Below are 26754 nucleotides of genomic sequence, written 5' to 3'. Positions count from 1 at the left end.
CCCCCAAACTATGCCAATCAGGTATGTGCTGGGATCCTGCAGCTCGGGGGGAGGAGAGGCAAACCGGCTCGCCCTGCCTCAACAACTGGCTCGCAAAATGTCAAAAATATTTGTAACTGGCTCTTGCGAGCCAGCTTCAGCACACCACTGATATACAGTGTAGAAACGGAGAAATAAAAACAGTGATGCACGTTCCTCTGTACTGTGCAAAATATAAAGACAGAAGATGTAAATTTCAAAACCTGATATATTCCAATCACTACATTAAAAATTAACAAATAACAACACAAATAGAAAATAATTATATATTTTTTGACTAGCTTTTGAAGACCATAATCTCCTTCCTTAGGCCAGTACAGTATAGCATAACAACTGACCTGGCAGAGGTGGTTTTGACCTTGAAAGCTAGAAAACTAGTCAAAAAATGTATTTAGTACAACAAAGTATCACCTTATGTTTTTGTTGTTTCTTTAATTTTCTTTATCAAGTGGACTAACATGGCCACCACATTTACTTCATTTTGAATTAAAATTATTCTTTTTTTCTACCTTTGTTAACTGGCCATTTAGTTTTTCTAATTGAGTTCTCCGCAGTCTCTGGTTACTGCTTTCTTGTCTTCTTTTAACTTTTTTTCCAAGGGTCTCCTGGCCATGTAACAATTTTTCTCTTCTTCTGTCATCTTCACCTCCTCCAGCACAGCGAGAAGCCAGCTCCAACACTAATCTGTTCCTTTCAACTTTCATTTTGTATCTTCCTCTATAACCATTCAGATTGCATTCATTCTTATTATCTAGTCTTCAGTCTCCCTCTTTTTACTGCGCCTACCTACTGCTTTCTATCTCTTTCGCTCAACCTGGCTCTCCCATTCTTTCACTCTTTCCTTTCTCCTCCTTGCCATCTAGCATCTCCTATCTTGCCTGTCTCTCTCCCTGCCCCTACCATCTAGCAATGCCCCTGTCTGTCTGTCTCTTTCTATCCCTGGCATGCAACATTGTCCCTGTGTGTGTGTGTGTGTCTCTCTCTCTCTTCCCCCTCCCCCTGTATCATTTACTTATCATTTCTATAGCGCTACTAGACGTACGCAGTGCTGTACACTTGAACATAAAGAGACAGTCCCTGCTCGACAGAGCTTACAATCTAATTAGGACAAACAGGACAAACAAGAGATAAGGGAATATTAAAGTGAGGGTGATAAAATAAGGGTTCTGAACAAGTGAATAGGGGTTAGGAGTTATAAGCAGCATCAAAAAGGTGGGCTTTTAGCTTAGATTTGATGACGGCTAGAGATGGAGCTTGACTACTGGCTCAGGAAGTCTATTCCAGGCATATGGTGCATCAAGATAAAAGGAACGGAGTCTGGAGTTAGCAGTGGAAGAGAAGGGTGCAGATAAGAGAGATTTATCCAGTAAACGGACTTCCCGGAGAGGAATGCAGGGAGAGATAAGAATGGAGAGGTACTGAGGAGCTGCAGAGTGAATGCACTTATAGGTCAATAAGAGGAGTTTGAACTGTATGCGGAAACGGATAGGAAGCCAGTGAAGTGACTTAAGGAGAGGGCTAATATGAGCATAACGACACTGGCAGAATATTAGTCATACAGCAGAATTTTGAACAGTTTGAAGAGGGGAGATAGATGGCTAAGTGGGAGACCTGTGAGAAGCAAGTTGCAATAGTCTAAGTGAGAGGTGATAAGAGTGTGGATGAGGGTTCTGGTAATGTGCTCAGAAAGGAAAGGGCAAATTTTGGTGATATTATAGAGAAAGAAATGGCAGGTTTTAGAAGTCTGTTGAATATGTGCAGAGAAGGAGAGGGAGGAGTTGAAGGTGACCCCAAGGTTATGAGCTGATGAGACAGGAAGGATGAGAGTGTTATCCACAGAAATAGAGAATGGGGGAGGAGGAGAGGTTGGTTTAGGGGGAAAGATAAGAAGCTCAGTCTTGGTAATGTTTAGTTTCAGATGGCACTGAGACATCCAGGCAGCAATGTCAGGCAGGCAGGCTGATACTTTGGCCTGGATTTCGGCTGAGAGGGGAGATGGGGGGTAAGTGGGATAGGGCTGAGAGAGAGGCACAGTTAGAAGGCAGGATGGATGAGAGGATGTGTGCTGCAGATTGGTTTATTGCAGCCAATCAGGCTCAGCAATCACAACTAATTTGGGTGGCTCTGCAGTCAGGCAGGTACATTCATATGCACTGGAAACTGAAACATGTGAGCAAACCAGAAACTGCCCACAAAGCCACACACTGCTGAGAGTAGCCCAAATACCTGCAACTTGCTCAAACCAAAAATGTCCTGCTACCGGGCTTCCAAACTAGCCCAGTTTGACAGGAAACTGCCCAACAGGCAACACTGAGGAATGTCAGCCCCCTGCACTGACCTGAAGCACGTTCTCCCTCCAATCCAGCACCGGTGATCATAGCCAGCCTTCTACCACGTCCAGCGCGCGTCGTCGGAGCTTCTTCTCAGGCGCGTCCCGCCTACTCTGCAACTTCCTGCTGGACGTGGTAGAAGGCTGGCTATGATCGCCGGTGCTGGATTTTAGGGAGAACGCGCTTCAGGTCAGTGCAGGGGGCTGTCGCGGGCGGGGTGGGCCTGTAGCAAAAGTGGGTGGGCCTGTGCCCATCCAGGCCCACCCGTGGCTACGCCCCTGATCATGTCACTAGTTTGCCAATTTGTTATGGCAACTCTTCCAGAGTCACAGTGATCTGTTTCGGTTCCTCAGAATCACCACCTACAAAAATTGTTTCTGTTGTATCTTCCCCTCTTTAGTGAAGACAGGTTTCATTTAATTCTTTTTTTTGCTGTGCCTTATCCTCTCTGGCTGCCCCTTTTAATGGCAGTTCATGTAATAGTCCAACTTGAGTCCCTTCCAGACGTCTTGCTTTTGATGCACATGAAGAAGCTTTTCTTATGAGTTTTTACTTGTTCAGAAAATTACTCTTCAAATTCTCTCTTGGTCTGCTGTCTGATTAGGACCTGGTTTTCTTTGTTTTAAAGGATACCTTGCAGGTTAAATAGCCCCTTTCACATTACAATTTACTATTCTGGCAACTATTGGGTCTTTATTCAACTCATTTTAACTCAACAGAATACATTTTATCTGGGGCTCCTGGATGATAATGTTAAACAATCTACATGCCTGCAATGATAATGTCAAACAGCTCCAGCATTTCGATACCAAACATGTATTAAAAGCTTTTATCAGCATATCCAGTCCTGAATGGCATTATATGGAAATGACTTTGAGTCACTACAGACCTAGGCAAGATTCAAAGCAGGGAACTCTGTATGAAAAGTATGCATGTTCTAGTGACAGTTTAATAAATCAACTTATAATTTTTCTGTTATTTTTTTATAATAACATGTCACTTATAAGATGATTCAGATCAGAAACACTTAATAAAGTACATTTTTATGACAAAATGAATTAACACTGATTCTCTATTAAGGACTGGCATCATGAGACTAAAGTGTGATCCATTATTTGAATTAGATGCAATACCGTATGAAAAGTCATTGCATATTTCTTTATAGCACTCACATTACAAAATGGACTTGAAAGGAAATTCTCTGTAAATGATGGCTTTTCCATGCCTTTTTTTAATGCAGACATTGTTTTAACAATTGTTTTGAATAGACTTAAATTATAGTGCATTTCAGTAAGTCAGGAGATGAATATCAGAACTTGCATATTTTGAATTAAATTTTGACAGTTGTTCAATATTAAGCTTTGATAAAGGTCATTTTATGTGGTGCATGTTTAATAAAATTGAATTTGTCAAAAAATATCAGCTTATAAACGAGTGAAAAGTATATCAGTGCATTGGGAAGTATTCAAATATTTCTTTGTGTTAATTTCTCAAATTATCTGTAGCACCCAGTCCAAAGTGACTTTGATTCGTTTTGTATAATAATTTAGAAATGTTTTGTTTTTATTAGCAATTTGAGCGTGACTTACGGAGATACGCTACCCATGAAAGGAGGATGATGCTGGATAATCATGCCTTATATGATAAAACCAAGGTACAATTTTCTTCTTGCAATGGCATTACGTATCTACTTTTGCAGTTCACAAGGATACATTTTTAATTCATTCCTTAGTATTTTGTGAGTTCTATGGTTTGGAGATGACTGCCATTGTTCTGTACCACAATGAAAACTTGAGTTACAATAAATTTATGTTCACTGAAATTTTTTTTTCTGAGAGGCCGTATTTGGATTAAAAAGTAAAGTGAATTTAGGGGACAATTTTATCTGTATACCAAAGTTACTAGACATCTACTAAACTCTTTTCAAATTGTGTGACAAATGTACATATCTACAAGCAAAGAACAGTGAAATGACATTAATATATTCAAGATGCAATGTTTACATGAGACTGAGGGCCAAAAAAGGGATGTGACAAGCAAAACTGGCCCTGAGCTGGCCCTGAGCATTGTTATAGCCACATCAAGCATTTATAGATATAAAGCACGATGACAGCTCTTCTCAGATACAAACAAGGGCGGACAGAAAGTTTGCTAGTAGAGATAGCAGGCTGACTTAGGTACAGGCAGAGGAAGAAAGTGTGATCTCCTGAGGACAGTCGTGCTTCTAAGACTGTCAACTGGGTGACATCATTAACTAGTTCATTTTCGACAACATTTACTATACTATCATGTTACGGTCTCCTAATGAGAGTTCATTGGGATTACTAGTAGGGAGTCTGAGGTTATCATTTTAACTGAAGGAGCCAATGGGGAGGAGCCCCAGAAGATTGCTCTGGCCCCCCTAATCCACAATGGAGTTCTCCAGGAGGGACTGGAGGGGGAATTCTTATTGGACAATGCATCAAAGAGGAGGAAAATTCAAGGGTGGAGAGCGGAAGAGACTGGTATTTGAATTAAAGTGGGAGGATTTTTTTTTTTTTAATGACCAGCCTGCTCTTTTAAAGATAGCAGGCATCACATGGGAAGGGATTTAGTTCTTGCCTTTCCAGTAGTAGCTCAAGGTGAGTTACATTCAGGTATAGTAGGTATTTATGACTTGCCTAAGATCATAAGGAGTGTCAGTGGTATTCACTGGTTCTTTACCTGCTGCTCTAACCATCAAGTTACTCCTCCACTCCTTTGTGTTGCTACAGCTAGAAGCATGTAATATTCCCATCTGCAACAATACAAAAATAAATGTATGACCCGATTCACTAACCTGCAATAATGAGGTACCACAGATTACTGAATCCCATTGGCAGATTTTCATGTGTTGAAATAGCGCAACACACAATTGAGTCAATATTTAGCTGGCAGTTGTTGATGCATACTGTAGCTAACTGGGAAAGGTTAGAACTGCCTATTGTGCAGTCCTACATGCCTGGTTAATTATGTGCAATAAATAGTCAAAAAGAGCCCAGTGTCTAAAATTTTAATTCCAAAATCTTTTTGTATATATAAATGAATTTATGATAAAATCAATTATGAACCTCAATGGCAACTCGTTTCATAAGAGCCAGCCTTGCCTCTTCACAGGTCAAACATGGCTGTTACGACAGATTCATTATTTTGATATTTTAAACTATTTTTATGAATATATTTTTAAGAACTTTTTAGGAACTTTAAAACAACTCCATATCCCATCTTAAATCTATACCTTTATCTCATATATCAGAAAACGTTTTTACAAAAATGACTTAGCTTTGTTTGCGATCGTAAGCAAAGCGACCGCTGGCCGACATGCGGCATGTTTCGCTTTTGCTGTGTCAGGGTCCAGTCCACGCATTGAACGCCCTTCTATTTTCTCAACCATTCTACCAGATTTCACCACCTACTGCCATCTTTCTTCTTCAACCTATGTCATACCTAGCTTCCATTTTTAAAATTTTTATTTTCCTTCTGTTTGTAATATTTATACTCTCACTTTTTCCCACCCTCCTGCTCATACATAATCCTCCATCTCTTACATACAGTTCTTCCCCACTCCTCTATATATCATTTTCCTTCTTTCTCCCTTCACACCAAACTTTCCATCACTCTTCTTCCATCTCTCTCGTCACCTTCTCCCCTCCCTGTCGTTCATCTCTATTCTCCTCCTCACACTTGTTTGTGGCAGTACACATCACTTGTCACCCGAGCCACCAGGTTGACAACTTATATTTTTGTAAACTGCTTAGGTTTTTTTAGCCAGTATATAAGTTTTACAAATAAATACAATAAAATAAATTCAAATCTTTCAAGGACGTGTACTGTAGGAGATGCAATGCATGGTTTTTCAGTTATATAATAAGAGATGTCAAACAGATCAGTCTTTCCACTTGAGTATGCATTCATTGCAATTGATTCACGGTGACATACACATGTTGAAATCATGCCTAAAGTAAATTCGTACTTGTGCTCTTTCTAGTTCACTTCCTGTCAAGGTTTTTGAGGTAAAACAACATACTTTGGTTTCTAGCTCAAATGTAAAATATTGGCCACATATCTGTAGAGTCAGTTTTCTTGTTCCATTGCTAGTAGTAAAGTTTATTTTATACCATTTATCACTACAAATACTCAGAAATGTCTGCAGTAGTTTGCTTGTGTAGCTTAACATCAGGATTTGACTTCACGCGTAATAGTCTGATTTGTCAGCATTAAGCTAAGATTACATGGCTGAAATCGTAAGATAGCCTTTGCAAACATCTGAGCCATTTAAACTTGCTAAAACTGAATCAAAACACATAAGGAACTTCAGAGTCGCTAATACTGATTTCCAGTCTGATCAGGTTTGTGGAGACATTCCTATAATTAAACATTGAGTCATTGTAAACAGATGCACAAACTGTCATTGTCTAAATGTTTCCAGTTCTTTTATATTTCTCTGCAAAGTAGCAATTATGCATTTCAGTTGGGCAGTCTGCTGTTTGAAACACCTGGCTTGGGCTACAATTAAAACAATCACTTTTTCTTTTCTCTTTATAAATGAAAAACAGCAACTCATCCACCCCCCATGAAGCTGCTTTCAAAACAGTGGGGATTTTTGTGTCTTTGTATATTTTTATTGTATTCACAATAATTCTCCATTTACCTTTTACTGATAAATTTCAAATACATTTTTATGAAACTACAGAAAATAACAGATCATTTGACTGAAATTGTCTATTTCCTTCGGTCTTGAAAATTAAATGAAAGAAAAATGAATGAATGTTTGTTCTTGTTCTGTTTTATTTTTAAAACATGCACCAGCAACGGGCCCCTATCAGGCTTGTGGCTATCTATTCAGTCCCACGCCCTCCACCACCAAAGAAATCCCATTTAGAGGCTCTTTTACTAAAAGGCATTAAACACCTAACTCACATTTAAGACGTGGAAACAGGCTACTACGCATTAAGGGGTTTTGTGGTAGTTTGCCTGTTTCCATGCATTAAACCAAGCATTGTCAAATTTTTCAGAATATTTCTGTCAGTGGGTGTGGCATGGGCAAAGAGGGGTGTGGAAATGTTAGCCAGATAATGCATTACACTTACCCTGTGGTCATTCCATGTCAAGTGATACCTGCGCCAAGGCTGCAGTATGGGGTATAGCTCAGCAAGTATTGCATCGGCGAACGTAAAACTTTACCAATGTTCATTGGGGACATGTATGAATGTTCACAAAAAATGTCATCAAAATCCGTGATGGTTGCGCAGGGACCACCAGACCACTTGACATGCAATGACCACTTGGCTGCGGATATGCTAGAATACCTATCAAACTCACAGAAGAATCCGCTGCCACGAAATGACAATGGTTTAAACTGTATACGATACTTGAGACTTGCTACATCTGCAGGAAACACTTTACATCAGAAGGTTTTGGCCGATGATGAAGGCAGGATCTTTTGATCCTTTCTAGCTTTAACAGATATATCAAGATGTGTGAGCTCTTTGAGGCATTTTTCCTGTTAAGTATAATACTGTATCGTATACAGTTTAAACCATTGTCATTTCGTGGCAGCGGATTCTTTTGTGAGTTTGATAATGTAAAGTTAACACAGGACCACTTACTGCTTCCTAAATAGTTGACGTTAAGTGCTTCCCTGTTTACAGGGATCAGGTACTGTGAGTTAATCTGAATGTACAACCTGTAATAAAAAATAATACTAGGGACGCACCTGATGTAGCATCAGTTTTCAGCTAGCTGCACATTAAAATCTTGCTCTACAGCAGGGGCGTAGCTACGGGTGGGCCTGGATGGGCCCAGGCCCACCCAGTTTCGCCTCAGGCCCGCCCAGAAGCAGATCCAGTTGCCGTGACCGTCTCCCACCCCTGCCGCAGCGCTTCATTTAATGTTGTTGTCGGCGCTGCTGTTACAGTTTCCCACCCCCGCGGCGGCGCTTTACACTTTACCCGACGGCAACGCTACAGATGCAGCGCTGACGTCCGACGTCCTGCTCCGGGGCCTTCCGCGTCCCGCCTCCGTAACAGGAAGTTACATCAGCGTGGAAGGCCCGGAGCAGGACGTCAGACGTCAGCGCTGCATCTGTAGCGTTGCCGTCGGGTAAAGTGTAAAGCGCCGCCGCGGGGGTGGGAAACTGTAACAGCAGCGCCGACAACAACATTAAATGAAGCGCTGCGGCAGGGGTGGGAGAGGGTGAGGAAGTCAGTGGGGTGCTGCGTGCTGGCCCAGTAAGGGGAGGCAGGGAAGGGAGGGAACAGAAGGGTGCTGGACTTGCAAGGGGCAAAGGGTTGGAGGGAAGGGAGAGAGATTTTGGGATTTGCAGAAGGGAGGTTGGAAGGAAGGGGAGAGGTTTTGGAATTTGCAGAAGGGAGGTTGGAGGGAAGGGAAGAGGTTTTGGATTTGCAGAGGGGAGGTTGGAAGGAAGGAGAGAGGTTTTGGGATTTGCAGAGGGGAGGTTGGAAGGAAGGGGAGAGGTTTTGGGATTTGCAGAGGGGAGGTTGGAGGGAAGGGAGAGGTTTTGGATATATAGGGGGGTGGAAGGAAGGGGAGAGGTGCTGGATATGCAGGGGGGTAGAGGGAAAGGGGAGAAGTGCTGGATATGCAGAGGGTTGAAGTGAAGGGGAGAGGTGCTGGACATGTATGGGAGTTGGATGAAAGGGAAAGGTGCTGAACATGTAGGGGGGCTGGATGAAAGGGAGAGATGCTGGACGTGTGTGTGTTTGTGTGTGTGTGTGGGGGGGGGGGGGGGGGGGGCTGAAGGAGAGGTGCTGGATATGCAGATGATGATATGCAGAGGGAAGGGAGAGAGATGCAGGGAGAAAGAGCCAGATGCATAAGGGGAAGGAAAGAGAGGAAGAGAAGCTGGTTGGGGGTGGGATCAGAGAGGAGAGGGACACATTGGTGTGGAGGAGGGAGAAAGGGGACCTAGGGAAGTATACAGATACAGAAGGGACACAAATGTGAGATGCTGTATGGGGATGGCACATGGGCACAGAGGGGTAATGCCTGACCAAAGGGGGGGGGTATAGAATATAGATAAAATGCTGGACACTGGAGAGGGGGGTATATGGACACGGGGGGGGGGGGGGGGGGGAGATACCAGACAAGGGAGAGAATAGGAATGCAGAAGGGATATGCTGGGCTTGGGGTGCATAGGTGCACAGAGGAATGATGATGGATGAGGGGATATGAACACAGGGGAGATACTGAACAAGGAAATATAGGAAAACAGAGATGGGAGATGGATGATGGACATGAAGAAAGAAGAAATGTCAAATAGGAGACCCTGGCAAGTGAGTTAAGAGAAGACAGAGGGAAGCAGAAACCAGAGACTGGGACCAATATGATTTGAGAAAAAATGACCAGACAACAAAAAGGTATAAAAAATATTTTATTTTCAATGTTGTGAATATAATATGTTGGATTTGGAATGTACATCTTGCCAAAGTTGATGGTAAACATGGCTGGGGTCCAGGACAGAAATCTAGGAAAGGACCCCAAAGTCCATTACCAGGCTGCTCCTTCAGCTTCCAGCATGCAGGCTTTCTCTGGCCAAGGAACCAAGCACAATTGCCCTAGTTGCTGTTGGAATGTATTGTATTTTTACATGCATTGCCTGTCACCTATTATTTCTCTGTGATTACTCTGTGACCTCTGATGTGAATTACTTAGAGAGGTCACACAGCTATGCAACTTCCTGTGGGGGTTTAGATGCAGCACATGCAGCACATGGAGCACATGGAGCTCATGATCTCTCCTAACCTGAGAGGATCTATGGTGGTGTGAGCATCCATTACCATCTAAGCACATGGAAGGAGCTGATAAGACAAATGTATAGTAATATGTATATATAAGCCTGTCTGATTATAATCTAACTGCAAACTGTGAGTAAACAGATGTTTTGTTACTTCAACTTTAAAGTGACTCAGCAGTGAATTATTCAGGGGTGAATGAGAGAGAGATGAAGAAAGAAATTAACATTTCTAAAGCTGAAGCTGTGTGTACTAAAATCTGCTAATTATTTACTACAAATAATCCAACAAAAGGGTTATGGGCCCAGGGTCCAGGAATTGAAAAAGAAGAGAAATATTACCAGGCAGAAAAAAAAAAAAGGCCACATTTTTTTCTCTTAAGTTTTAAAGGAAAGATTCAGTCTGTCTCTCTCTCCCCCCACACAGCAGACAGAAGGCTAAGAAAATGGCTGAGGGAAGAAATTCACTATTGTTCTATTCTCTCAAGGTGCCTAAATTAACTGAGTTTAATTATCAGCAGTGGGAACTAAGATTCATATGTCTCCTTCGAGCAAAAGGATTACATATATGCTTAGACCAAGACAGAACAGCTGAAAATATGGCTGAATGGGACAATGCAAACTATTATGTGAAGTGCATGCTTTTGGAAGCTCTCTCTGAGAAACAAGCCATATTAGTGGAGGGAAAAGATACACCAAAGGACATTTTATATAAACTGAGAACTATGTATGCAACTACATATGCAAAGCAGCAACCAATTTGGTTGGCAAAGTTGAATGAAACCAAATTAAGGGATAAAAGTAAATGTAATGATCACATTATGCATCTTATGTCTTCATTTCAAAAGTTAGAACTTTCAGGAATTCCCATGTGTGATGCATTGAAAAGAGCATTTCTTTTTACCTCACTATCAAAGAAGTTTGATGTTTTTAGGTCTGTAAATGAGGCCATTGAAGGGCAATCTTTTGAACAGACAACATCAAAACTAAGGCAGGAATGCATAATAAATGATTCTGAGGAGATGTGTTCTCAAAGCAAGTCAGAGAGAAATGAAACAAATTTCTTGGCAAAGAACAGAGGAAGGCGGAGCTATGGGAAAACTCCACCCAAGGGCAAGCTGATTTGCTACTCATGTGGAAAGGAGGGACATGTATCTAAATGGTGTAAGGAAACACAAAACACTCCCTCTAGCTCACCTAAGCCAATGGAACTAAAGAATTTTCAAACCAGGAAATGTATGAAGGACAAAGATAAACACAAGGGCTTTCTAATGGCAGAAAAATCTTTGACTATGGTAAATAATAATTCAAATGAAAGTACTTGGATTTTGGATTCAGGGAGCACATGCCATTTAACCAATTGTAAGGATTTCTTTCAGGAAATGTGTCCAGAGGAAGGTATTCTTAAAACTGCAAACGCAGGGACTGCTAAGATCCAAGCAAAAGGTATTGGATTCTTAAAATGCAAAGTGTCTAATGAAGTTAAAGAAATTCCTGTAAGTGATGTCTTGTATATTCCCCAAGCAGTTTGCAATATGCTTAGTGTATCTACATTAGATAAGAAGGGATTTGTGATTCATTTTGAAAACAGTAAGTGCACAATCTCTAAAATGATGAAGTGTATGCTGAAGCTTTTATGCATAATGATGTTTATAAACTGAGCATTTCAGGTGAAGCCTCACATATGGTGCAAGTAAGGAAGAATGATGGTAAATGTAGTCTGGAAATCTGGCACCGCCGCCTGGGACATCGTGATTCTAAGGTGATCCAGGATCTTTACAGTAAGCAACTGGCCACCGGCATTCAGATAAGTGCAGATGCTGGTAAAATGGAGAAATGCATAGACTGTGTTACTCAAAAAGGTGTAAGACCCTCATTTCCTGCATACACAGGAAATAGGAGTAATAAAGTGCTGGACTTAATACACAGTGACTTATGTGGACCGTTTAATATCCCATCATTGGGAAATAACAGATTTGTGCTAATATTCTTGGATGATTTCTCTAGATATTGTGTGGCCTATTTGCTGAAAGAGAAAAGTCAAGTCACAGACATGCTGAAGAAATACGTAGCCATGGTGAGCAATAAATTTGAAAGAAAACCAAAGGTTCTTCAGACCGACAATGGTGGTGAGTTCACTTCACACAGCATGCGCACATTTCTAGAACAAGAAGGCATTCAGCATATCACAACAGTAGCTTATACACCAGAGCAAAATTCTGTTGCAGAGAGAAAATTTAGGTCACTTGTGGAAATGACCAGATGTATGCTGTCAGATAGCAATCTCCCTAAAAGACTATGGGGGGAAGCCATTCTCACAGCAGTGTACCTACAAAACAGAATGCCAACTAAAGGCGCTGAGCGCACACCACATGCGACATGGCATGGTAGGAAGCCAAACCTGTCACACATAAGAACATTTGGAAGTACAGCATATGCTCAAGTACCAAAGCAAAGAAGGCATAAGCTGGATTCCACAACAGAAAGGGGCATTTTAGTTGGGTATGCTCCAGGACACAAAGGATATAGAATTTTGAATCTGAAAACTGGCATTGTTGGCATAAGACATGTTACATATTTTGATGAAAACAAAAGGGTTGATAAAGGCTGGATTATCCCAGATGAGCCTTATCATCCAGAATATGAAACTAGAACCATAATAGACATGCCAGTGTATATAAATGCCATACCAAGGCAGATGTCTGAAAGCAACTCACCTGTATCTAACGAGGAACAGGCAGAGGAAGCAGACACAGAAAGGATCATTGAAGAAGACAGTACAGTTGGAGAAGGGGAATCAATTGGAGAAGGACTCTCAGATTTTGAGGATGCGGAAAGGTCAGACCAACCTGTTGTCAGACGCTCATCTAGGGAAAACAAAGGTGTTCCACCCCCAAGACTGTCTTACCTAACAAAGTCAGCAGAAGCTCAAGAGCCCTTAACATGGGATGAGATTGAGAAAATGTCAGCAGAAGAAGCTGCTGAATGGCGTAAAGCTGCACAAGAAGAAATTGATGCATTGGATAAAATAATACTTGGATTCTTACAAAATTACCTCCTGGCAAGAAAGCTATAGGATGCAAATGGGTATTCAAGTTAAAAAGGAATGCACAAGGAAAAGTGGAAAGGTATAAAGCCAGATTAGTCGCAAAGGGATATCTTCAAAAATATGGAGAAGATTTTGATGAAGTGTTTGCACCTGTAGTGAAACACACGACAATAAGAACACTTCTGAGCATTGCAGTCTCAAAAGGCATGCAAGTCAAACACATTGATGTGAAAACAGCGTTTCTTCACGGAGATATAACTGAAGACTTGTACATGGAACAGCCAACAGGTTTCATAAATACAAAACAAAGACAGCTAGTGTGTAAATTAAACAAAGGTCTTTATGGATTAAAGCAAAGTGCAAAATGTTGGAATGAAAAATTGCATGAAATATTGACAAATTTAGGTTTTAAGCAAGGTGAAGCAGATAAATGCTTGTACACTAGGTGCAGAAATGGACAATATGCATACATTTTAGCTTTTGTTGATGATCTGCTCATTGCAAGCAAAAGTGAGCAAGAGTACAAGGACATTGTAAAATGTTTAAATCAGAATGTTGAGATAAAAGAACTTGGAAATGTGTCATACTATCTTGGTATAGAAATTGAGAAACAAAATGATGGTTCTTATCTTCTAAGCCAGAAGCAGAAAATAAATGAGCTTATTGAAAGTTTAGGTATGCAAGATGCCCAAGTTGTAAGCACTCCCATGATCACTGATTTTCTGAAGGATGAAACAGTAAGAGAACCTTTACCAGATAACATCCAATATAGATCAGCCATAGGTAAGCTTTTATATCTAACTACCACATACAGGGCTGATATAGCAAATGCAGTAGGAATTTTGAGCAGAAGGGTCAGCTCACCTACCAAATCAGATTGGACTGCAGTTAAAAGGATGGTAAGGTATTTAAAGGGTACCATTGATTGTAAATTAAAGATTTCAGCCAATAGTAATCCAAAACTAATATGTTACTGTGATTCAGATTGGGCAGGGGATCATTCTGATTATAAATCCACAAGTGGATATGTGTTTATGTATGGAAATGTACAAATTTCATGGGCCAGTCATAAACAAAGTATTGTGAGTTTGTCTTCTACAGAAGCTGAATATGTGGCTGTATCGGAAGCGTGCAGAGAACTGATGTGGATTGAAAAACTTTTGCTGGATTTCGGAATAGCTGAAAAGAGACCAATCCAGATAATGGAAGATAATCAGAGCTGCATCCGACTGTCACAGAATGACAAGGTTCAGTCACGCACCAAGCACATCGCAACGAAATACCACAACGTGCGAGAGTTGGCGAAAGAAGGGGTCATCAGTCTACACTATTGTCACACCAGTGAGATGACAGCTGACATCATGACCAAACCGTTACCCAGAGAACATTTTGTGAATCTGCGTATAAAGCTTGGACTTTGTATGAATAAATAATTGCATGACAGTTATGCATGAGAAGGGGTTTGTTGGAATGTATTGTATTTTTACATGCATTGCCTGTCACCTATTATTTCTCTGTGATTACTCTGTGACCTCTGATGTGAATTACTTAGAGAGGTCACACAGCTATGCAACTTCCTGTGGGGGTTTAGATGCAGCACATGCAGCACATGGAGCACATGGAGCTCATGATCTCTCCTAACCTGAGAGGATCTATGGTGGTGTGAGCATCCATTACCATCTAAGCACATGGAAGGAGCTGATAAGACAAATGTATAGTAATATGTATATATAAGCCTGTCTGATTATAATCTAACTGCAAACTGTGAGTAAACAGATGTTTTGTTACTTCAACTTTAAAGTGACTCAGCAGTGAATTATTCAGGGGTGAATGAGAGAGAGATGAAGAAAGAAATTAACATTTCTAAAGCTGAAGCTGTGTGTACTAAAATCTGCTAATTATTTACTACAAATAATCCAACAGTTGCATCCCCTAACACCATCCCTGGCATGTGCCATCTTTATATTTTGCACAGGAGCAAGTGCCTTTCTTTCTTGTTTCTCTGGTGTTGTACTATATGCAAGGTCTAGTTTCTTGGGGTTTCCGTTTAATTTATATTTCTAGAGTTTGTGGTCACTTATTCTGTATTTGGCATTTGTGTCTTGTGTGTGTGACTGAGGTATTCTGTTAGCATGAAGTTTCCATGTAGCATTCTGTAGTAATTTGGCTTGTTCAGCTTTCCTGATAAATGTATTTGTATTTTAGGGCCCTACTATAATATTTAAGGCACTTCTTTTTCATAGGTAGGATCTTTATTTTTGGAAGTTAGTGTCGGCATGGTAGATTTGCTCTAGGTTCTGAGTGACTTTTGTTTTATAGATTTTTTTAAAGTTAATTTATAATATGTCTGTAATTGAGATTACACTAGAAAACAAAATTTCTTTATATGATGAGTTTTATGGAGAATTGTCCTTGCTGTGCTCTATATTCATTGTTGGTGGACGGCCAGGAGGTTCTCTGGATGCAGAATGTGTTTGGCTTCAATACCATATATGTGTTGGAGGACCATGGCTCAGTGGGGCTGAATAGTGCAGTCTATTGTACTTCCCTTAGCTCTCAATTGGCCTGCAGCCACTGAAGCCTGCACTGCAACCCTCATTGAAGTTATGGGGAGTGGGGTAGGGACAGAGCATGGGTGCATCAGGTTTGCTGTTTTTTTCTTTTTCAAAAAAGTTGGCAACTCTAGTGCCCACCCATCCAACCTGTTGGCCCACCCAAAAATTGCCTTCTGGCTACGCCACTGCTCTACAGTGTATTAAGCCCTAAACTTAACTCACTTTAGTAAAAGAGTCCCTTAGGGACCCTTTTGCGAAGCTTTGTAGGCGCCTACGCGCACCTTATGAGCACCAAATTGGAGTTACCACCCGGTTACCACATGGACATTGCAATAAGTTGAATTTTGGTGCACATGCGTTACACGCATCCAGAAAATATTTTTTATTTTCTGACCTGTGGCAGCTACGTGCAACAAGTGGCATTTGACGCGCGTAGACCATTCCCGCCTGGTTACTATGTGAGATCTTACCGCTAGGTCCATTTTTGGCAAAAATTTTAAAAGCATTTTTTTGTAGGTACGCTGAAAAATAATTCTGCGTGCACCCAAAACACGCGTCTACACAACCGCAGGTCATTTTTCAGTGCACCTTAGTAAAAGGATCCCTTAGTCTTGAACACAGACTCCACCTCCTGTACTCCTTACATCCACCATCCACTCTCTCAGCCAGATAGCTCATCCAAAGCTCCAAAAGGTAGCGTTTCTTTATTAATCTACAAAAAGTTAAAGAAAAATTATTTGGTGGTTATGATTTGTATGACCAACTGAGGCATGAGTATATACCATAAATGCTAAATATGCCTAGGTTTTCTAGGTAGAAAAAGGGACATCTAAATGGAAATGAAAACGGTAACAGAATTCAAACACGCGTGGGATAAACATAAAGGAATCCTGTTCAGAAGGAATGGATCCTCAGGAGCTTAGCCGAGATTGGGTGGCAGAGCCAGCCGGTGGTGGGAGGCGAGGATAGTGCTGGGCAGACTTATATGGTCTGTGCCCTGAAGAGGACACGTACAAATCAAAGTAGGGTATACACAAAAAGTAGCACATATGAGTTTGTCTTGTTGGGCAGACTGGATGGACCATGCAGGTCTTTTTCTGCCGTCATTTACTATATTACTATGTTACATTCACAGTTTGTAAAGTACTTTACAAAAGGCTAGGTGAACGTAGACACTTTTGTAAAATATTAATAAGCATATGAGAGAAACCAGCCTAAACATGTGAAGACAGGCCTTTACTAAGACAGATCAATGAAAGTGCTATTCATACAAGTGTATCGCCATGTTGAACCAACTCGTCTCCTCATTTTTATGCTGGTTTTTATATATGGTTGTAGCTCCATTACTGGTTTTAACATATAGTTCACGTAATATTTGTGGTTTAGTAAGATGCTGTCTCCATATTCCAATGCTTGTCTTAAATACATAGTTCAAGTAGTGTTTAAGCTCTCACATTTGTCGTGTGATATTAACTATACGTTCCCACTGCTGTTGCTCTTGTTGATGAGGTCAGCCCTGCGTTCACATTGCTCACATTGCTGTGCTATTGAGGTCTGCCCGGTGCTTACACTGATCACATTACTGTTCTCACAGCCCTTTTGCGATGCCATTTTAAAGATTTTATTTTTGAAAACTTCATATGTGAACACTATGAATGGATGTGGATTATTATTTATTATTTTAGAAGCGAATTTTCTATGTGCTTTTTTGAGCAACTGATTTTCTGGTAAACTTAACACTTCCCCTAACTGTGGGTGTGTTCTCTTTCCCACCACATCTTTTTGCTATTTCACTCTTAATGCTTCATATCGTCATTATCACTTTTCTTAAAATAAGATTTTTATGTGGAGATTAATAGTTTCATATTCTCTTGTAATCATAAATACACAATGTGGTCTGTTTACTAAGCCATGCTAGCTGCTTCCATGTGGCATTGCTGACACAGCCCAATCACAGTGAATGGGCTGTGTTGGCACTAGGGCACAGCCAGCCGCGCTAGCAGCTTAGTCAACACCAGTGATTATCTTTAATCATGTACATTACATCACATACGGAGTATTTTCGCTTTTGGGAGTACATATGTCACACACTACTTCTTTCAGGTTGTAGTGCACTTTTTACTATGTTTGGTTTAAATGTTTAAATGTTTAAATGTTTGGTTGTAATGCTCCACATTTTGTGTTTATATTTTAGAATTGACCCCTGAGGCAGGCATTGTCTTACGCCGAAACACGGCCCTTGGCGGGTCATGAATAAAACTCACTTGTACCAATCTTGAAAGCCCTTTGTCCTGTTTTTTTTTTTGGCCTGTTTGTGCTGTGTACTCTGACCCTCTCCATTGTATGCTGCTAAATCCTGCATTAAGTCACAGTAACTACAAATTTTACTGCAGTTTAGTAAAAGGCCATTTAGTTTCAAACTTCTTCAGTGAACTTCCTCTATTTTGGTTAATAATCAACTCTATCATGTATCAGTGAATCTTTAAATCAGTCCTTAATTATAAAATGCTATGTATTATGCTCAAAACTTGAGCATTAAACCGTTCATATCAGACAGCTTAAATAACTGCTGTAAAATTGTTAAAACAGCTTAAACAACTACCTTAAATTTACTAAAACTTCTAGGCTATTAGCCATAATGTTGGTAAAGCTGCTTAACTGTTTCAGAGCTTGGCTCACCTTGATCTAAATTTCAGCTGTCACTGTTCAAATCATTAAAAATGAAAAGCAGAACATCTTTTAAAGGGTTACAAATTCAAAATAAAGATTTCAAAATCAACCCCCAACACATAATACATATGCTTAAACTTCTTTATCCTTGGCTTCTTATCACATCTCTCTTGGCTTAACTTTGAAGGTACTGAATTTAGTTTATAGTTTTATTTACATTTTCTATATTGCCTTTACTGACTAGCAGGTCAAAACAGTGTACAAGCTAAATAAAAAAAAAAGTGCCAAAAGAAACTCCAGAGTTAAATAGGAACATACTATAATAACCTCATTCTCTCAAGTAAAACATAGACGAACAAAGAACAGGGCCGGTTGTAGGTAGGGGTGACAAGAGCGGTCGTACAGAGCCTCGTGCTTCCAGGGGCCCCATGGTGTTCCCTCCCTTTCCCTGCTATTGCCGTCTCCTTTATGCACGGGCTGCAATCTGACTGCTTTTGCCTCTCCTCTCCCGAGCCACAGGGTGCCCTCCCAGCACATACCTGAAGCCACCCTGGTGGATTCTTTGGGGCAGGAAAGATCCCCTGTCTTTCCTGCCTGCTGCCGGCACTGACCCTCTTGCTGCCGCATCGCTCTTTAAAAATGGCTGCCAAGACTTCCAGCGGCAGCCTCGCAAGACTTCTGCTTAAGTCTTGCAAGGCTGCTATTGGAAGTCTCGGCAGCCATTGTATATTAAATTTTTTTTATTAATTTCAATTTAAACAAAGATAACACTCTTTGAATGATACATCAATGTTTTAAATAACATCTATAAAGGAAATTATTCTAAATATTAAATTCCCAAAAATAAACAAACATTGATTTTCAACAGTCCACAAAACAAAGAGAATCCAATTGTCACCAAGGGAAGTTGGTTAAAGTAGAAATAATTAACATTTTAAAGTTAGAGCAGGCGGTATTCTAAATTACAATCGAACCATAATTCCAAAATTTATTTGGTCAGTCTTTTTTCCCTTGCATAGCCAGAAATCTAGATAGTTGTTCAGGTTCATAAAATATATATCTGTTGTTCTTGAAAAAAATTACATTTGCATGGGAACCTTAATTGAAAAGTAGCTTCTATTTCCAGGGATTTCTGCTTCAGTTCCAGAAATTTCTTTCTCCTTTGCTGAGTCCATTTAGAAATATCTGGGAAAATCAAAATTTTATCTCCCATAAACCGAGGCTGTAAGTTCTTAAAATACAATCTCAATAGTGCATCTTTATCTTGTATAAAGACAAAGGAAATTATCAAAGTTGCACGAGTCTTAATTTCTTCTTGAAATTGTTCCAAAAATCCAGTTATATCCAAAGCTTCAGAAGTTACTTGTGACTGAGTAGGAGCCAATTGAGAATTTTTCCCCATTTTAAGGTAATATAGTTTTTGCAATGGAGGAAGAGAATCTTCTGGATACTTGAAAATCTCCTTCAAAAGTTTGTTAAACAGTTCTCTAGCGGACATATATTGTGTTTGAGGAAAATTCAATAAACGTAAGTTTAAATTTCTTGAGGAGTTTTCTAAATTTTCAAGTTTTCTATGAATAATATCAAACGATCTCCTGCTATTTGAGATTGCTGATCTTGAATTTTTACTAAGTCCGATTCCATTGCAACTTGTTTAACAGAAATCACTTCAACTTTTTCTTTAAGATCTTTTACTTGTCTAGAATTATTTAATGACACTGAGATAAAAGAAGTACAGACCTTATGAAGGGCTTCTAGTGCCGACCAAATAGATTCCAGGGATATTACCTGGGGCTTCACCAGGGGCTGGATCGCAATGGTGCACAATGAGGCTTCCTCCTCGAGACTAACGTTCCGGGTCACCCTCATCGACGTTTCTTCTAACGCCATTCCTGGCGAAGCCTGTATATCCCCCAACAAAGATAGATCTTCTGCCATCTTCTCAGGTGGGGTCTGCCGCCCCTTCGAGTCTTTATTTTCACTCGGTACTCCGGCCCCGTCCGATTGTGGTGGTGGGGCAGTTATTGGTCCCACCGGGCTAAGCGAAGTTCCGCTTTCCAAACTGGGGCTCTTCCCTGCCCCGGTTACGGATGCGCCTGTCGGTGTAGATACCAGAAAAGCAGAAATGCAGAAAAGCAGAGAGGGGGTTTCCAGCCTGGGGAGGGGGGGGGGTCCCTTCGGCTTGCCCTTTCTCTTTGGCATGCTCGTGTAATCCGAAAGAAGGTAAGGAAATAAGTCTCAAGCAGAGTGTTCCACTCCTGCTTCCTGCTCGATCGCCATCTTGGATCCTCTCTACCTCGGCAGCCATTTTAAAGAAGATTCAGCAGCAAGAGGGTCAGTGCCAGCAGCAGCAGACAGGAAAGACTGGGGCTAGATAGGGGCAGGGAGCCCACCGATCTGGTCTACAGAGGGCCCCTGCAATTGCTAAGACCGGCCCTGACAAGACACACACGATGCCACCTGCAAACATGCCACCCACTGGAATCCCCAACGCATGTTTGAATAACCTGGTTTTAATAGCTACTACTACTACTACTATTTAGCTCCCTTAAATTTCTTCAGCAACAGCTCCCACAAATAGGCAGTGGTAAAGTATTCCAGGTAAGTGGGGCTAAGAAGTAGAAGGCAGAATTTCTTGTGGATTCAAGTTGGGCACTGACCCCCTCCCACACCCAAAGATGTGAAAGAAACAGTATATACCAGCCTCTATGACAGCTTCAGATGTTATGGCTAGTCCTATTAGATATTTTGCTACATTTTGTGCACTCCTATATTTTGTTCATTATTCATTGTGGAGTGCCCTTCCCATTATATTCTTTAAGACAGCCCTATTAGAGCAGCAAGCAGGTTTCTGGAGTAACCTAGTGGTGGGTGCAGTGCACTACAGAGAAGGGGACCCAGTCCTATATCCCTCTCTAACTGGTACACTTGTGGTGGAAAGTGTGATCCCTCCAAAACCCACCAAAAACCTATTGTACCCACATATAGGTGACACAGAGCGTTTAGCTGAGCTAAACGTGCTATGATTGACTCAGAGACTTCCAGATCTCTTAGCTGAGTGAAGCACGGCCAAAAAAGACATTTTTATTATTTGGGTGTGAATAATGGCCAAAATGGAAGGCTATTTTTGTGATGCACGCTTTCAACTGCACTCTCCGATATCAGCTGATTGAGAAACGGGGGTGAGCAGTGCGGCGTCTTCGGGTAAGGTGATATCATAGATTTGGCGATTGTGCTCATGCATTTCCGCTGGCGGAGATTACACCAGATTAATGATACTTTCATGCATCCGACGTTTGAATACCGCGCCGAACATGTGCGTCTTTTTTTTTTAGTGCATCCTTCGTTTTTTCTAAAACGGTAATGACTTTTACGTTTTCGGTTGTTTTAAGTTTTGTTGATGTATCTGTGCCTAAGAATGCTGGCCCCCAGATGCCCTAATGTCTTGTTTTTGTGCATTTTTCCCCTTGGACATTTTTTTTTTCAAAAATGGTCACAAAAGAAAAATGCATTGAGCACAAAACATCTAAAAATGTCTAGGAAATGGTCATTTTTGAAACAAAAAGATATACATTTTTCAGGTTTGAAAATACACATGTTCACCACTTAATTTTTGGACATTTTCATCAACATGTCCAAAGCTGGATTTAGATGTCATATCAAAAATGCCCCTCCACACGTCTATGTCTTAAAAGATCAACATCAGGCGGTTCACCTGTTCCCAATCAAGTTTAAGATTTAGTGACCAGTTGCTATTGAGCAGCACTCCACTGGAGGGATTAGGGGGGGGTTGCCCCGTTAATCTCCCAATGTTTTTTTGCCCCTCCCCCCGCATGCCAAACCAGCATGTATAAAAGAGGTCACTGTGACAGTGTTAGGAATATAACTGTTATGTTCATAAGATTCCAAAGGTAACCCATTATGTGCCGGCTTACAAAACGTCATGTTTTTTTTTAAAGGATGTTTATGCTGCACATATCCAGTGCATAAAAATCTGTTTCCATGTATTTTAGAATAAGCTCTTTATCAGCAGATTCTATTCTAAAATACAGGTGAAAATTGAGATGCACTGACCTGTGTGTATCAATTCCTACTTCTATGATTTATCTAAAATAGCACTGTAAATAAATTCCATGTTTTGGTCTTCAGAGAGAAAGATATAGGGCAGATACCCATGCCAGAACTGGTATTTAATGGTGTTGAGTTGGAGGAACTGAGACCAGTCTCTGTTAACCTGGAAAATATAATAGGTCTAATTGACAAACTAAAGAATAGCAAATCACCTGGACCAGATGCTATAAATACGAGAGTCCTGAGAGAACCAAAAAAATGAAATTACAGATTTATTATTATTAATTTGTAACATATCTGTAAAATGGTACCTGAAGATTGGTGGGTGGCCAACATAATGTCTATTTTTATAAAGGATTCCACAGGTGGCACAAGAAACTATAGACTGGTGATGTTAGTGCCAGGCAAAATGGTAGATACTATTATAAAGAACAAATTGCTGAACATACATATACTGTCAAAAATTAATGGGCACTTCTCTACTGAAGAATAAAACTCAAAACTAATAAAAATAGTAGAGGATACACAAGAAATGCAATATGTCACAATCTTATACGTGGGTAAGTCTCATATATGCTTGACGGCTAATGTCACTTCACTCCTCGGTGAACCTATTGCCGTACAATATTATAATCATAGACTCTTACCCTCCGACCTACCAATGCCTAAGTACTTTACTATTCATTTTTTATTTTTAACATTATGTGTAAAGGTTAGGCATTATGTTACTTATCTGAGCTTGTTTCTAACGGGTGTGCTCACAAACCCCGACAGGTAGCCTGTTTCGCAATTCTTGCTTTGTCAAGGGGGAGCGCTTCACCTCATCTGTCAAAATACAAGCAAATATATCTCAAGACCCTGTAATCATAATGTACTTCTAGCTTTTTCTGTTAATATTGGTCCCAGCCGTTAGACTTACGTTCGCTCGTAACAACTCTGGTTTCTTCAACAAGGATCTAAAATGGCGATAGCGTATTTAAATTATTGCCGCCGCCGGAAACAGCTGACAGCTGCATCCGGTGGTGTACAACAACATGCCGATTTACATGTAACAACCCCATTGTACATAAGTGTTTAATCCATTAGGTTCTGTAGTATTTAATTTATGTATCCAAAAAGTTTCTCTTTGTAGAACCTTTCTATTATAATCTCCGCCTCTAAATGACGGAAAGACTCGCTCTATAACTGAACATCTTAGCGATTCTATATCATGGGTAAACTGTATGCAGTGCTGTACGAGAGGGGCTCCTAAGTTATGTGCTTGGATGCGGGAACGATGTTCCATCATGCGTGCATGTAGTGACCTAATAGATTTTCCTATATATATTTTGTCACATGGACACCTTATCATATATATAATTCCGAACGTCCTACATGTCGTATGTCCCTTTAAAATATATTTCTTACCAGCATGTATGAAATTATCTCCCTCTTGGGTAATTATACATGTTTTACAATTCGATTTTTGACATACATATAGGCATAGCCTAATGGTGCAAACACAACATATATTTAGCCAAGGGAAGCCTTCTCTCACAAATTTGCAGGAGGTTGTGGCTGCCATTTTGGGATTGGAACCTGCATAGGCAGGAGCAATCCCTAGTTTCTCCTGCTCATGCCATTTCCAATCTCAAAATGGTGACTGTGACTTCCTCCAGGGTTCAGTATTCATTTTGAGGAGGGTTGAAGGGGCAGTCACTTGTCCTGTTCAGAACTGTTGATCCATCTTTTGGGGGAAGGCGTGGATATTTTTTGAAACACAACAATATCTCCCTTTTGAATTTTAATTCATGACCATAATGAACTGGGTCATGGTAGAAGTGTGATGTGATGCATGTCAGTTTGGAAAACATTCAATGACTGATACACAAGTGGAGTTAGATGAGTATTATTAAAAACATTGGCTAGTGATGTTCAGAATTGCACTTGGATTATATTCATTAGAATTCCCAATACTAACTCTTCATTTTTATTGCTGATCTGAGAATGTCTAGACCAGTGGTTCCCAAACTTTTTTGGGTCACGGCACACATAGACTACATATTTCCTCTCAGGTCTCCCCCCCCCCAGCAGTGTTGAGTCCCATCTTTGCTGGTGGGGATGCCCAAGCCCTGCCAGTCGAAGAGGTCCACTGCCTGAGGCCCAAGTTCTATGCTGCTCGTGCAGTGAGCAAATTGGTGGTATGCTTCAGCCACTGATGCCCTCATTCTCATGCATGCTCTTCCCTCTCTTCCCCCTTTCCATCCAGTGCCTGTCCGCCTTCCATCCCCCTTCCATCCAACCTCTGCCCTCCTCTCCTAACCAGCCTCTGCCCCCTCTACTCCTTCCACCCATCTTCTGCTCTCTCTCTCTCTCCCCTTTCATCTAGCCTAAGCCCATTCTGTTTCTCCCCACAATCCAGCATCTGCTTCCTCTCTGTCCCCCTTCCACCACACACACCCATCCCTGCTGCTGCTGCTTCTTTAGACCAGCATCAGAGACAAAGCAAGTTACAGCCATCGCAAGGCAGGACTCTTCATTAATGCCGCTGCCTGCTTTTTCTCAGAACAGGAAGTGATGTCCAAGGGGACAGGACTGTCAGCCGTGTGTAAAGAGAGAGAAAAGCCCTGTGTTGGCTGCAGCTTGTTTTGCTGCTACTGCTCATCTAGAGAAGCAGCTGCGACAGCTTGGGTGGCGGCAGGAGGGAGGTGGGGAAAATATGCTGTGGCACCCCTGAGAGTTCACTGCGGGGCTCCAGAGCACCACGGCGCACAGTTTGGGAACAACTATTATCTGGTCAGTGGGTAATTCCTTTTCAGACGGGAAGGTAGTAGAACTAGAGGATATGAATTGAGGTTGAAGGGGGGCAGACTCAGGACTAATGTCGGGAAGTATTTTTTCACGGACAGGGTGGTGGATATGTGGAATGCCCTCTCGCGGGAGGTGGTAACATAAACATAGTAGATGACAGCAGAAAAAGACCTGCATGGTCCATCCAGTCTGCCCAACAAGATAAACTCATATGTGCTACTTTTTGTGTATACCTTACCTTGATTTGTACCTGTCCTTTTCAGGGCACAGACCGTGTAAGTCTGGCCAGCACTATCCCCGCCTCCCAACCACCAGCCCTGCCTCCCACCACCGGCTCTGGCACTGACCGTATAAGTCTGCCCAGCACTATCCCCGCCTCCTGCCACCGGCTGTGCCACCCAATCTCAGCTAAGCTCCTTAGTGGTGGAGATTAAAACGGTAATGGAATTCAAACATGCTTGGGATAAACACAAAGGAATCCTGTTTAGAAGGAATGGTTCCGTGGAATATTAGCAGAGATTGTGTGGCGACGCCGGTAATTGGGAAACAAAATGGGAGCTGGGCAGACTTCTACGGTCTATGCCCTGATTGTGACTGAATTGATAGGAATGGGCTGGAGTGTAAATTTTAAGGGGCTTCGATGTTAGCTTCAGTACAAGAACAGTGCTGGGCAGACTTCTACAGTCTGTGCCCTGAGAAAGGCAAGGACAAATCAAACTCGAGTATACATATAAAGTATCACATACCATGTAAAATGAGTTTATCTTGTTGGACAGACTGGATGGACCTTACAGGCCTTTATCTGCCATCATTTACTATGTTACTATTGGGCTGGCTGGGGAGTAGCTACTCATCCTTATGGGTGCTAGGAGGATTATGGTGTGGCTTGGAGAGTGGGGCATGCATTGGTCCCAGTTTTTCCTTCTTTGAAACATCATGCTTTGCTAAGTGAGCATTCAGCAATTGTGGTGATATACCTGGAGGGCAATGATTTGGCAGACTGGTCATGTAAGCAAGTGGTCAGAAATGTAAAAAGGGATTTGGCTCCAGTTTGTGTTTTAAAGGGAAGGGCAGAAGGGGTGGACTAGGCATCTAATTAAAGCTAATAGACAGATTATGAAGTGGGTTGAACAGATGGATGGTTTCCAGGTTAGGTATAACTGTGCAGACCTGGAGTATTCTGGTCTTTATGGTAACGATGGGGTTCATTTATTGGCAGTTAGACAGTAGTTGCTTATTAACAACTTGAAGGAGGCCCTGGAGTTTTGAGTTCAGCTGTCAACCCAGCAGCTTTGGGTTCTGGATTATGGTGAGGGGAAGCACAGGTTAGTTTACAGCAGCCCTATGTCAGTGGTGGTTGCCTGAGCTTTTTTCATTAATTTTAAAAGGGGGTGGCATGTTCTCTGGTGGCATCGGGATGATGACAGCCTGTGCACAATTTATTCTTCACATGTTTTAGACTTGGTAGAGGTGAAGCTG

The 26754-nt window shown here is 41.2% G+C and overlaps 1 protein-coding gene across 1 annotated transcript in view; it reads left to right on the top strand.

Moving 5' to 3' along the window:
- Nucleotides 1–26754, top strand: part of DNTT (DNA nucleotidylexotransferase) — a 343242-nt gene that overhangs the window by 268535 nt on the left and 47953 nt on the right. Inside the window, exon 10 of the mRNA XM_030204811.1 lies at nt 3940–4023. Within this exon, the coding sequence (XP_030060671.1) occupies nt 3940–4023 (84 nt within the window). The remainder of the gene's footprint in view (nt 1–3939; nt 4024–26754) is intronic.

This window comes from Microcaecilia unicolor, chromosome 5 (assembly GCF_901765095.1).
Source record: "Microcaecilia unicolor chromosome 5, aMicUni1.1, whole genome shotgun sequence".
Lineage (NCBI taxonomy): Eukaryota > Metazoa > Chordata > Amphibia > Gymnophiona > Siphonopidae > Microcaecilia > Microcaecilia unicolor.
This window is presented reverse-complemented; position numbering and strand designations above follow the sequence as displayed.